We start from the raw sequence: 13,218 nt of genomic DNA, 5'->3' as shown, positions 1-13,218 counted from the left end.
ATTATATACCAACCATGACACGACTCTGGGAAAGCTCTGCCCCTCAACCCGCACTACAGATTACCATCACAACAAACGCATTTGAAGACCAATAAAAGGAAACTTTCAAGTTAACCAGACATTTATTAGCATCTGTGTAGGCAGAGAGGTTGTTCCAGTACATAAGCAACGAGGTCACACGCAGGTGATGGAATCATTTCATATTCAAGCAGAGCAGGTTCCACTGAGTTGCTTCATTTCTTCCATTCGTTCTTCTCAAAATCCCACTGGGAAGTGATGCCCTCCACGGGATTAATCCGCATGTCCAACATTCTCTTTGTCTGCGCTGACAGCCACTCGTCAGAGAAGGTGTGCGGAATAGGGCCGTACACTACAATTCAAAAGCAGGCAGAATTACATCATGATACAAAACAAGCAAGTTGGGAACCGAGGTACAAGTTTCACTAACAAAAAGCTTTTTTCCCCCCGAAGCCATCAGTGCTGATCACATGCACGTCATCACTGTTCAAACCTACGTTCCCTACATCCAATTTCTGAAGCATTCAGCTCAGACCAGATTCCCACATTGATTCTCTAGCCGTTTTGTTCATCAGAAAAGGCTTGTACCAAGACAACAGCCTCCTCCTAAACTTTCACCGCGAGTAGATGAAGCCTCAAGACGGAGAGCAGCTCATTTAACTGCGTGCTCTGCCTCACAGCAGCTGGAAGGCTCCCTCGAGGTAGGATCGTTAGCTGGGAAGGAAGCCAAACATGGCAGAAACCCAAATGTTTACTACCCAGGCAGCAATAAACGTTTGCGACAGCAGGTTTCACAGGAGGAGGAAGCTCTAGGATCATTAGTGTATCACCACTCTTTCCCCTCCCTTTCCTCTCCTCCCACCAAAACTCTCTCCACCACCTTCACCTTTCTACAAGTCAGCTTCCTGAATATTTACGCTATGTACCTGGTGATCTCCATGAAGTGACAGCTCCAGAACTGAGTTTGAGACTAACAAAGAGCAACTGCCAGGAGGTCACCGGAACAGCTGTTCGATACACATGCATTCTGACCCCCCGGAGCAGTTTACGGAGAATTCTCTAATTTCCCATCAGGTATCAATTGATCTTGCTCTTCATTTAAGACTTAACACTGTATGGCATTTACTTACTATAATGTTTCTGCCAAATGAGGATGACACCAGTTACACCAAGAAAGAACAGTACTGCACCGAGGACGGTCTTCCATTCGTTTGATCCTCTGTTCATTTCTGCATAGCTCTCGTTAAATTTGATACGATACACTGCAAAAAAGTTAAAAAGCATCAAATCGTTTCTTTTACTCTTCCCATGACTTGCAGGCAACTGGCCGCTCTCCAGAGGGAGGTGACCAAAGCCTAAAGCTGAACGAAAGGGGAAGGCCTGACAGAAGGAAAAACAGAGCTCTCCTTCCCTGCCTCCAATTCCCAGGGCGCTTACTGACCACAAAGCTTCCTAGCACAAATAATTTCAATGGGAAAGCTGGTATCTCAAAAGGCTTCCCTCAGCTTCGCCACTAAGGCGAATATTTTGAAGTTCAAAACAGCATCAGATTTGGAGAGTGCTTACGAATATTTGAGTGATTCCCAAAAGAGTTTTAAACCTTCTCACTGGGACACGGGTGGACACAGCACCGTTGACAGATCAGGTTCTCCCTTGCATACCATGATGGCAGTTAGAAAAGATGATGCGGTTTTATTGGCAAGTCAAAACACCTGCTCGGCACTTTAATTACCTGAAATTTGGTAATGCTAAGGTCAGTGGTCATTAACATTCAAATACACAGGGTTCACTTTACTCTGCCGGACTAACAATTGCATATTATTATAACGAAGAGATGTTCTTCTGGCTTGTCAATAGCAGATGGGAATCAAGAAACAAATATGATTATTTGTTTTCTGGAAGAGGAAGAAATTGCTGAACTTCACTTCCAGCACCTAACAGACACCACAGCAGGCGCTTCTAACTTTTTGAAACAGCACCAAGGATCCCAAGAACACAAACCACTGATCTCCACTCGCACGTACACAAGGAGCTCCATCATAATTAACAAAGCTCCTTCACGGCTCTGCTTGCAGAGCCGCTGGAAAGAGCAGGGTTTAGCAGCTACCTCAACAGGCACCGCCTGCCGCTTTCTAGTAAAAGTTGTCAACAACGAACGCACAACAGATCGGATCGCGTCGTTGCTAGCTGTAAGGTTAAAGCCCCTGCTACCTACATTCGACCTTCTCATCAACGGACAGAGCAGTCCAAGACGCCTTTTCCTTCTCTTTCAGCGCCTTCTGCTGAGCAGAGAGATCCCTTACAAAGGCCACTTCAGGCAGGGGAACGTCACGACGGTCGACATAGGCTGGGAGGCTGAACTCCTCTGCTTTGACAACACCAGCTGCACATGGGAACAGAATACACACCCATTCAAGCTTCTGACTCTTGTACAAACATCCCTTACTGGTTACAATACAAAAAAACAACGGTGCAGTCAAAAACGTGACGACAGTTAAGGAATACAGGAGGGGAAAAGACTTCTGGGTGAAGCATTCATCGGAGAGGAAGAGGGAAAAGAGAGAGTACTTAAAGCGGGTGCTATTTTAAGAGCATAAGAATAAAGCAGAAGGAGGATCTACATAAAAGGTAATATCCAAAATTACTTTATTAATGACTCTGCCATCTCTGTTTCCAGCTGTCACACTGATCACCTCCCCTACCAAATACCTAGAAGCCCTCTCCACCTTTTCCATCCTAGTTTCTGCCTGGCCCTCGGTTCCTGCCGCCTCCCCAGCAGCCGTCAGCCCTGCCTACGCCTCCGCAATGCCATCTGCTGGCACCACCTGCTCAGACAGCTGTCCTGCCACCGGGCAAGGCACGGCACCAGCCTCACCAAACCCCCTCTATCCCATTTCTTTCCCTACCCAAACCCCAGCAGCAGCTTTTTGTGTTCTTCCTCTAGAGCTCTTGTTTTATCGTCCTTACTAAAACAGCGAAGCGGTTGCCACCTACCATGGCCGTGCGCTCTCACACAGATGGAGGTGGAGATGGCTCTCTTCCCAATGAGGCTGAATGCCCTGGAAGCCAACATCCTGTCAGCACAAAACAACAGCAGGTAAATCAGTGTCAGGTAAACACATCGAACATACAAAGGTGAAATAACACCATTTTCCAATAGTCTATAAAAAAGAAAAGCCGGCCTCGAGGCTTCCTGCCCCTTCTCCAAAGAGCAGCACATCAGACCGAACCGCTCCGGGCTTTTCAGGGACATTCCCCCACTAGAGCTACTTGGGTGAGTATTCCTCTCCCCCCTTTTTTCCCCGCAGCCTCCTGTATTTGAACTCAAAGGCATTCTCATGTTCAAGTCAGCCTTCCGGGATGCTTTCACTCAGTAACGAATCGTTCCAGGGCACAAGCCAGGAGCCCCAAGCAAGCCGAGTCTACACACATCTCACACCCACTGAAGAAATACTCCAGCAGCAAACAACACCGGCACGTCCGAGGGAAGGGCAGACACCCGGCTAACGGTTTCTCGCACAGCCTCCCTGCCCAAGCCTCCGCTCCAGAACACGGGTTTCTCACAGGCCCCTGATCTCAGCAAACAAACAAACAAAAAAAAACCCCACGAACCCCCCGCGAGGTGAGCGCGGAGCCCAGCGCCCACGCCTGACCTTGGCGTGGACCTCACGGCACAGGGAAGCGAGGCCTCCGCCCCCCCGTCCAGTGTCACCCACGGCGGTGACGCCTGACACCCGCCCGACATGCCGTGACACCTGCGATATGACGCCCCACCGACCCCCCCCCCCCCCCCAGGCTCCTTCAAGGGGAAGGCCGCAGCCCTCCGCCCCTCATTCCCCCGCCGCCAACCCGGCCTGCGCCACCCGCCATCCCCCGGGGCGGGTGAACGTGGCGGGCAGGGCCCACCCGACCACCGGCGGGGAGCGGGCAGCCCCCGTACCCCCCGTTACCCCCCTCCCGGCCCCGCCGCGGCCCGACGACCTGGCGACCGTCCTCTACCCGGGGCTGCGACCGGAAGGAGGCGGCCGAGCGGAAGCGCGGTGCACGCCGGGAGTACGCGGGAGAGCGAGAAGCCGTGAAGGAGCGGCCCTTTAACCCGCGGGGTTGATGGGATACGGGAGGACCGCCTCCCCTTCCGTCCGCCTCCGCTTTTTTACGACAGCGCTTGGCGGCGTTTGACGACACTTGGCGGCGGGCGGCGGGACGGGGAGCGGGGCCGGTGAAGCGGTGGCGGCCGTCGGGGCTGTCTGCCGTGGCAGGATGAAGCTGACCACGCAAGCTTACTGCAAAATGGTGCTGCACGGCGCGAAGTACCCGCACTGCGCCGTTAACGGGCTGCTGGTGGCCGAACGGCCGTCGGGCGCTCCGCGTCGCGACCAGACCGGGCCTCCCTCGCTTTTCGTCGACTGTATCCCGCTCTTTCACGGTACCCTGGCCCTGGCGCCCATGCTGGAGGTGGCCCTCACCTTGGTAAGGCGCTAGGCCTGGGAGGGATGCGGCTGGGGGTGAGGAAGGGCCGGTGCTGAGGGGACTTGGGGGGCTGGGGTGGTTCTGCCAGCCCTGCACTAGCGATAGCCAAATCTGTGGGGTGAGCGGTAAAAGTAAAGTGGAAAAAAAAAAAAAAACAGCGAGGTCCACCCGCTGTACGGCTTTCCACTGGGGAAGCAGCAGCAAACTGCAAAGCCTCGTAGTTTTGTCTAATTTCTTTGCCAGTGCAGAGAAACTGCTATTTCTGTCGGTGTCATTATCTCCAAATAACTCCCAGAGGGAATGTCCTTATTCTACAGCAGGAAGAGCTTTTCCCAGCTTACCTTTAGGGCACTTCAAAGCAGTATCAGCTAATTGGAAAAGGGCATGCTTGTCTCCAAGTAAGAGTGTATAGGTGCATATACATATGTATTTCTTAATTCATTTTAGTGTGCTTTCCCCATTTATGGAAGCCATTAGCCTAAATAGAAAAAAAAAAAAAAAATTATGTGTCTTCATACTGGAGGTCTGGCTTGGGTTTGAAATCTCACTTTGTATCTTGCAAGCTAGCTGTTGGTTAGTTAACCATGGGATAGGCTAGGGCAGCCAAGCACTGCCCGTTACAATATCCCCTACCTCGCCTGCCACTGTGGAAGAGCAATTAGTCATTGTGGGATAATCCATTTTCCCCCCATCGTCATATAGGCAGGACAAGAACGATGTCAGGACCGTAGGGCCGGCGCTTTCCAGTCTCAACGCCCTGGTCATGAAGACCGGGAGCCATCCTGCATTGGACCATGGCTCCTTTCTGCCTGGCGATTGGGGAGAGTCCCTTTGTCAAAACCAGAAGACGGAGGGAGCGAAACATGCTTGGATTTTATTGTAACGGGGAGTCGGGGTGGGCTGGTGCAAATCTGGAGGCAAAGAAGCGTTTTGGCACCTTTGCTGTAGGCATAGCCACCACTGAAGTGAGATCTGGGTGTGATTTGGGCTGTGGACTTTTCTATCCATTTAAAGACTTGTCATTATTAACAGGAGAAAATCCGTGCCTTTTTGATTTCTGTAAAAGTAACTAATTTCTGATTCTTCTAGACTTCTCGGCCTAAACGTTTCCCTCAGTTTAACAGATTGGTTCATCAGAAAATATTCATTTGTAAATAAATTCCTGTTTTTTCTAGTTGAGATGACGCCATGGGAATTTTGAGATCTTTCTGAAGCCTGGGTATGATGAAATGCAGCCAGAGGCACAGGAACAGGGGCCGAGCCTGAGCCTTGGCCGTTTAGGTTTGCCATACTGCTGTGGAGCACACAAAATTTGTCAGTCTTAAATATGTTTACGCCAGTGTAACAGTGTAGGAGTAACACAGAAAAGTATGCTGGTCGTGTAATCATTATCTGCTTACGGTTTTCCTCATGTTACTGCTTGGGAAAATGTAAAAAGACTGTACATAATTGCTTTAATGTAGGCAAGGCTTGACTTTACCTTTCTGAATGACGGTAATTTGTTTTTCCTCTGGGAATGTGTAAGTGGAAGTTGCTAATGAAGTATAGAGTAACATGTATAATGTATTTAAAGTACGTGTAGGGTTTGTCTTTAAGTCGGGATTAGATGCCTTTCTACAGGGTCGGTGGCAGTGAATTTTCGTGAACTTTAGGCCTTCAGTCTAGTTTTCTAGTGTAGGTCTTGCTACAGGATCATATTATTAGGAAATAAATCCTGTTTCTTGCAACATCTGAAATGTCTTGCCACATCTACAGTAAGCAAATCCTTATGGAACCAAAGAAATGGCATTGTCTTACATATTTGCTCTTGGGTTTTGATACAAAAAGTTTAAGGTCGGAAACCCCCAGCATTTCCCACGTTAATTAGGACTTGCTAAGTCACATCGTTGTTTGCAGTCACATTTGATGACTTCTGTGATACTTGGCAGCTTTAAAACACAGCGCTTGACAAGAGCCCAAGGCCTTTTGCTCTTGTTCTTTGTTTAAACAAAGGCAAAGGTGTCAATAAATACTGGCACGGCAGCTATGAAAATTGGATTTTATTGTTGTAAGGTTTAAAAGGAGGGCGCTCTCGCCTGTTCCTTACAACATAACGCATGGTTACTGAATAAATCAGTGAGATTAGCATGGTTGCAACTCGATGTTTGTAGCGAAGTGCCCCTGTTTCTAAAGGATTTTGAAGCTTTGACAGGTTTCGATGGGATCTGTTTCTCTTCCAGTTCAATTACTGCTGATTCTTGGTCAAGCCTGTGGACTGGTCACGCGTGTGAGGGTTTTCTAGAACTAGCCCCACGAGCTTCACCTCCTTTTCTCTGACCTGAGTTATCCCAGAACATCAAATGGGAGAAATAGTCTCCAGATTTAATCTGGAAATAGAGGGTACGCTTTCAAACGGACTTGTCCATGTGGTAACTTCTAAAAATTGCGAGCAGTGCTTTAGCAGCAGCCTAGGTACAAGGAAGCAACAAAATCGGATTTTATTAAACACGCAGCAGTGCCTGAAGGTTTGTAGCTCTGGAGGAGAGAGCAGAAGCGCGTGTGTTTAATTTGCGCTTTGGCTTGTCGGTTTTAAATCCCTTTCAAAAATGGAGTCATTAAAGAAAAAGTGAATTAAGTTTCACATGGCAGGGGGGGTTGTGCCTTTGAATTTCTCAGCTAATTGATGTGGTTTTGCAACCGCATCTTCTCAAAAAAAAAAAAAAAAGAACAAACCCATGCAGCACTTCCCCCTCCGTCCGCATGGCTGGCTCCCTGCTGCCTGTAACAGTGGTCTGATGGCAGTAGGTTACAGCCTTTCTCCTCCCAGGGCTCTCGTAAACCCCCCTGCCACCCGCCTTTGGTGGCCACAGCAAATTGGAGGGCAAGCCACTTTTGATTTTTCAGGGGTGACATGCACCATGTGGAAGCAAGATACAATTTGTCGTCCCGTTGGCTTGCCCTCTTCAGGGCTGGACGTGACTAAAAATATCAGGGGCTAATTGATGCTAAGGCTACCTGTGGTGACAGTGCTGTGGTTAGAAAGTGTTTGGAAATTGCAGGTGGAAACAGCTTTAATTCCAAAAAGATTTTTTTCCCCTTTTTTTTTTTTTTTTTATGGAAGCAGTCTTTAGTTGCCACTTAGGGAACTGAGAACTTAAAAATCATACTCTCTTTTTTTAAGGCCATTTTCAGTACGCAAGAAAAATTAATTTAGAACTAAGGATTTTTATTTTTAAATTGATGGACTTTTTTTTAATTATTATTAATTTTAGTGTCTGGGCTTCTGGCTTTAATGCCAAGCTTTCAAGCCACTAATAATTAAAACCGTAGTCCTAAGCCCTCAAAATGAGTTTGTAATTGAAACAGCAGTTGGTCCTCAGCTATAGCAGGGCTACGCGGCCTTTTTTTTTTTTTTTATCATGTAAATCCATGTCATCCCTTGTAGAGGAGGGATTATTCACGTGGCTTTTTTTTGTTTGTTTATGCAGTCTAATACTATAATTATTGCTAAATATGAGGTTTATTTGACTTGCAGGTTGCGACAGGTCAGCATCAGGTATATTTTTGGACTCCATTTTAATATAGCTATTGAGGGTTTTTTGATGCATGCTCTTTAGGGACTGCAGAGGAAAATTCTAGCTGCTTTCTCCACTTCTATGTTTCAGGGCTCTATTATGCTGACTTGATATCCTCAGTTATAAGGAGAAACATCATACATACATGTATATATATGTATTTTCAAAGCAAGACAGACTCAGCAGGAGGAATTCAGATCCAGCATAAAGCAGAAAGAACAGCAGTGTGCGCATGCTGAAACTGCACTTAAAAAAAAAAAAAAACACACACAAGAAAACTACATAAACTTTTGTACTTGTGTAAATCAAAAGTTGTGTAAATCATATGCAAAGAAATGCATACGTTTTTGCATTTACATACAGATGTTATATAAGGAGGAGCTGCCTGGACTGACCATGTCTGTAATGGAGATGAGAGAATTTATGCCAATAGCTCTTTCAGTGAGCCCTTATCTTGTGGCTGAGCTGGAGAGTATTTTTAGAAGAGTGTTCAGTTTCGATTGAAAGATTTCAAAAGAGTGGAGAATCCACCCACATGGTTTGATAAGTTGCTCCCGCGGTTAGTTACCCTTGCAGGTGAACTCTCAAAGGAAAACAATTTTATCACAAAAGGCTTTTCGTAATGGAGCAGGTTGAAAAAATGATAAATGGGGCAAACTTTTTCTGCCTCGCATTTACCTTTCACTTTGACCTTTATTTGCTAATTAAGGTAAAAAATGCTTACACTTTAACCTAGAAATATTATGTTAGAAATAAAATGAACAGGCTCATTTTGAAAGGACAGTACAGTCACACATCTACATGCTGAACATTTTCTAACTTCTCTCTGTCAGATGAACACTAACAGAAAATAGCCATAAACAGCAATAGGTAAGACCTGGACTCCTTTCCCAGGCAGCACTGCTGAAGCTCTTTACTAGTCTTGTCATTGGAATTTAGGCCAGGCTTTGACTGAGATAACTTCTTGCTCTTTTGCTCCATTTGGTTAATGTTTTCCATCATTCTCCGAATGTTCAATTTGGTTTCTCTGATCTCGCTAAATTAGCCAAACTCTGTGTGTGAGTGCACACATAAATATATATAAATATGTATATATTTAAAGAAGCAGTTGGCAAAGATATTGTAATCATTCAATTACTGTTTTATTTGCAGGACAGACACGAGATTTCCTTAGTTCTGTAGGGTTTTTTCTTTTTTTTTTCCTGGGCTTAATTGTTCCAATTACTTTTTCAGATTGACTCTTGGTGCAAAGAGAATAGCTACGTGATAGCTGGATATTACCAGGCAAATGAACGCGTGAAAGATGCCAGGTGTGTTGGTGCAATATTTCCTTCTGTTTGCTCTTTTATGTTGTACTTTGTACTCTGCCAACAAAAATCATCGACATAAATCATGCGTGTTGATTAACTTTGACAACTGTCATCTGGTTTCACATTGTCTTCGTGGTGCTGGTGGATATGGCCTTTGTTCAGGTGCAGAAACCCCAGTCTTTCCAGAATCACTCCTCTTTAGTGGATACTATAAAAGGCCAGTCTTTGAACGACTGCCAACCAGTTTAATTACAGTTGTCAGGGAAATAGCCAAAATTTGCAGGAGCGTTAGCTTGTGCAGTACATATCTTGTAAACTTGAATGACTCTGAGTATCTTTTGGAAAGTCTTTCAGAAGTGACCTAATTCTTACTAAACTACTTAATAGTCTCTGAGTTTTACTGAAGCATTTTCTTACATGGTAAAGGGATGCTCTTGAAATGGAAGATGATGTCAGTCACACAAATACCTCTTTTTGTTTATTTTCCCCAGGATTAGTCATTTTTTTTTTTCCCCTGCTAGCTATCTCAAATTACTCAATAAGCAATAAAGGGGCCTTCCTGTGGAGCCACAATATAGCTTTAGGTATGTGTATCAAATATTTTCCCTTGTATCTATTGGACAAATCCAGTATCAGGACTAATGAGAGTACGTCATACTTGCATTCAAAGAAAATATGAACAGTTTGTTTAAAGTATTATACTATGTTCCGGTTATTTTGTTAATGTATATCCTTCAGTCACAAGTATGGTTTTTTAAGCAATACTTGTGACTGCTAAGGTATCTAACAGGGATAAGGGCATTATTTGTCCTTTCCTTACAAGGGAAATAAATCTGCGTGAGACATTTTTAAGGAGAAGATACAGTTTCTCTGTTCTATTTGAGGTTTGAAAGAATATCACAGGCTTGGTTGCTTTTTTTTTAAACTCCGATTTCATTTCTGAAGATAACTGGCACCACGCAGAGACTGTCATATTTGAAACATGGTAAAGGTTTTTCTTTAAAAGATTATCTGATTTTGGTAGAGAAGCTGGGCAGTGAGTGGGTTCAAATGCAGACTGGGGAGCGAACTCTGTTTCTTTTTTAAATGCCTGCAAGGGCAAAAGTGGCTGCGGTCTTTGGTCTGGTGGAAGAAGGTAGGAGGCTGCAAAACATTGATTCCACATAAAGTCTGCAGTGAGCATTTTGCTGTTCAAAAACCCTTTGCCTAAGCATAGCTGAGATTGAGATCATGTGCTGAAGAGAGGAGCTGGGGTTTTCTTGGCCTTCTGACTTCAGTCAAGTGTAGCATCAGCTCAATATCTTGTTCCTGTTTGTAAGCACGCAGTGTAGTTTTCACATCTCTTTAAGCATATTTCCTGCTGGTGTCAGCTGAAATGTCATGGTTCACATAACACAGTTACTTTTACCTTCTGCTGCAGTCCAAACCAGGTTGCGGAAAAGGTGGCCTCCAGAATTGCAGAGGGCTTTAACGATACAGCGCTCATAATGGTAAATTACTTCATTGCTCCCCCCGCCCCCCCTTTTCTGTATTGTTAATGTTATGACCGTGGTGTTGGACTAGCCATTTAAATGCTCTTCTCTGGGTCCTCTAATAGTGAAGTAACTAATTTCCTCTTTCCCTCCAAATGCTCTGGGGAAGAGATGCAATGACCTGTAGCCAGTGAAGTTCTTAGTAAGTCTACAGAGAGACTGCGGTTAGCTCTCCGCTGTCTCAAAGGAAGTGAAGGCCTTCTCTGCTTGCGAGGCTTGAGGGAAGGCAGTGTATTTCATGACTTCAGATCCCCTTCTGTGACTTAAACTCTGGTCTTCTATGAAACAAACAGTGCTTTGTGTCCTTGCTGCAGTGACAAAGGATGTTGGCAGTTTAAACGTGTAAAATTTGGCTCACTCGAAGGTAGAACAGTGGATGAGTTAGTGTAAGGTGCCCTGTTTGTAAAAACTGATTTTGTTTTTTATATCATCTCTTTACTTGGGATCTTGAGGAAGAGACTAAGGTGGTGTTTTCCTGTTGCACAACAGGTTGATAACACCAAGTTTACGATGGAGTGTGTAGAGCCTGCCATTCATGTGTATGAGCTTCATGAGAACAAGTGGAGGTGCAAGGACCCGCACGTGTGAGTAAACTTCAGAGTTTGTTTGTGTTCGGGTAGTAAGGCAAAACGGGTTGCCTGGTTAAGGGCAAAACTTGGACTGTGATCAGTGACACTCTAAGGGCGGTGGGTGTAGCTGACAGTGCTTTTAAAGCTGTTTTTTGCTATAGTGAAAGAGAACGGAAGGCTTGTGCAGCCAGGCAGTGGTATGACCACCATGACCACGTTGCAGAGAGTGTGGCTTAATTTCCGGAGTGGAGGAGGTGGTGGAGATTTTCTTTGTGATTACTTTTAATTCCTGGTTATTTTATGTCCTAGTGATTTTTGTGAAGATTGGACCGAAGCCCAGAGAATCGCTGCATCTCTCTTGGACAGCAAGTCCTACGAGACGCTTGTAGATTTTGATAATCACCTGGATGATATCCGGAACGACTGGACAAACCCAGAGATCAACAAAGCTGTCCTCCACCTGTGTTAGAAGGGTTTCTACTGACTAATTTATGGGCATTCCCACTATGTACTGAAGAGACAAAAATGCTATTTTTGAATGTAAATAGAATAATATTCAGTACCTTGTGTGGAAACCCGACTGATTAAAAAAGGAGTGGCACGTCACATGGCAGAGTGATGTGTCCATAAGCCGTTGACTCTTTTTTGTGAGATTCCTTGGAAGAACTGCAAACTGTCAGTTACAGCTGTCCTCGTGGATGCCTTCCCAGTTGTAGCGAATGTTGCTATTCCTTCAAAACCAGAACTACTTCTGCTTGTCCCTACCGTTCATATTACAAAGTTTTGACTAAGTTTTTCTAATCTTTAGAGAGGTTACTTTTTAAGTATTTATGGAAATACCTTGTCCTCAGATGAGAAACTTTAAGGTCAAATACATACAATGTAAGGTTAACGGTTTCTTTTGACCTGGCTTGGAAACGTAATTCTGTCGGCACAGTAAAATGCAAACTGCTGAGGACGATGTACCATGCTCACGTGTCACCTGTTTTGCAGTGGTTTAGCGTGACACAGCTACAGAGAACGTGTTAAAGCAGTATTCCCAAACACCATGGTGATTCCTGCTCTCCGTGGGCATACAACCACAGTTATTGCTTGAATATGTTAAACCCAAGGTAAAAACAAATATTCACCTAACAATTTGTAAAAAGGACTGGAAGTGCACTAATGAGTTTGAATGACAGTTCTAAACCAGTTTGAGTCCACAAAAGAAGAGTGAAATTAATTTTATTATTAATTATTATTATTAATTTTATGCAGTCTTTTGGAGTTTTATAAACAGATCTCATTTTCAACTGGTTCCTATGGTGTCCGTTTAAGTGGGTCTAATATGTATCCCTCCAAGTTCAAGGCAAGCGATCCAAGTACATCGAATCGAGGAGCCTAGATATAGTCTAGTTCAGCTTCTGTCTGTCATTCTAATTAATGTTTGTTTCTAAGAAGCAGCTTGCTGGACAATGAAGCTTTATCTCAGGCTAGTACAGTTCTTTGTAAGTCTTGTTGCCTTGCTCCTCGTGGTTGTTTGTCAAAGTGTAGTTAAACATAGCCTCAACCTGCAACAGTTTCTCTACATTTCCTTCTCTTCCTACCCAAAAATCTTTTTACAAGGAAGATCCAAATGATCCACCTCTCTCCAAGTTCCTGCTTTTTCCTTAGCGTTCTTATTTTAAAACATGGGGAATGGGATTGTCAAAACCTCTTGGTCTACCTCTGCTTCTATTTAAATAAGCACAAGTTTTACTCTTGGCCTTAACGAGAGATGGGGTAA

At 44.8% G+C, this 13,218-nt stretch overlaps 2 protein-coding genes across 2 annotated transcripts; one reads left to right on the top strand and one right to left on the bottom strand.

Annotated features, from left to right (window-relative positions):
* Window positions 1-103: 103 nt before the first annotated feature.
* LOC128145643 (cytochrome c oxidase subunit 4 isoform 1, mitochondrial) lies at window positions 104-4,163 on the bottom strand. Its single transcript, XM_052796092.1, has 5 exons — window positions 4,000-4,163; window positions 3,013-3,092; window positions 2,234-2,401; window positions 1,149-1,280; window positions 104-370 (listed from the first exon to the last, which is right to left on the bottom strand). Exons 2-5 carry the CDS (start codon window positions 3,089-3,091, stop codon window positions 234-236), a joined length of 516 nt encoding a protein of 171 aa, XP_052652052.1. The 5' UTR covers window position 3,092; window positions 4,000-4,163; the 3' UTR covers window positions 104-233.
* A 32-nt stretch (window positions 4,164-4,195) lies between these two features.
* EMC8 (ER membrane protein complex subunit 8) lies at window positions 4,196-12,749 on the top strand. Its single transcript, XM_052796091.1, has 5 exons — window positions 4,196-4,488; window positions 9,276-9,352; window positions 10,773-10,842; window positions 11,374-11,468; window positions 11,763-12,749. The coding sequence occupies exons 1-5, from the start codon at window positions 4,279-4,281 to the stop codon at window positions 11,920-11,922; spliced, it is 612 nt and encodes a 203-aa protein (XP_052652051.1). The 5' UTR covers window positions 4,196-4,278; the 3' UTR covers window positions 11,923-12,749.
* Window positions 12,750-13,218: the final 469 nt, after the last annotated feature.

The sequence above is a fragment of the Harpia harpyja genome, chromosome 9 (assembly GCF_026419915.1).
Source record: "Harpia harpyja isolate bHarHar1 chromosome 9, bHarHar1 primary haplotype, whole genome shotgun sequence".
NCBI classification, from domain to species: domain Eukaryota; kingdom Metazoa; phylum Chordata; class Aves; order Accipitriformes; family Accipitridae; genus Harpia; species Harpia harpyja.
The sequence above is the reverse complement of the archived record's forward strand: the minus strand, read 5'-3'. Positions and strand labels throughout refer to the sequence as shown.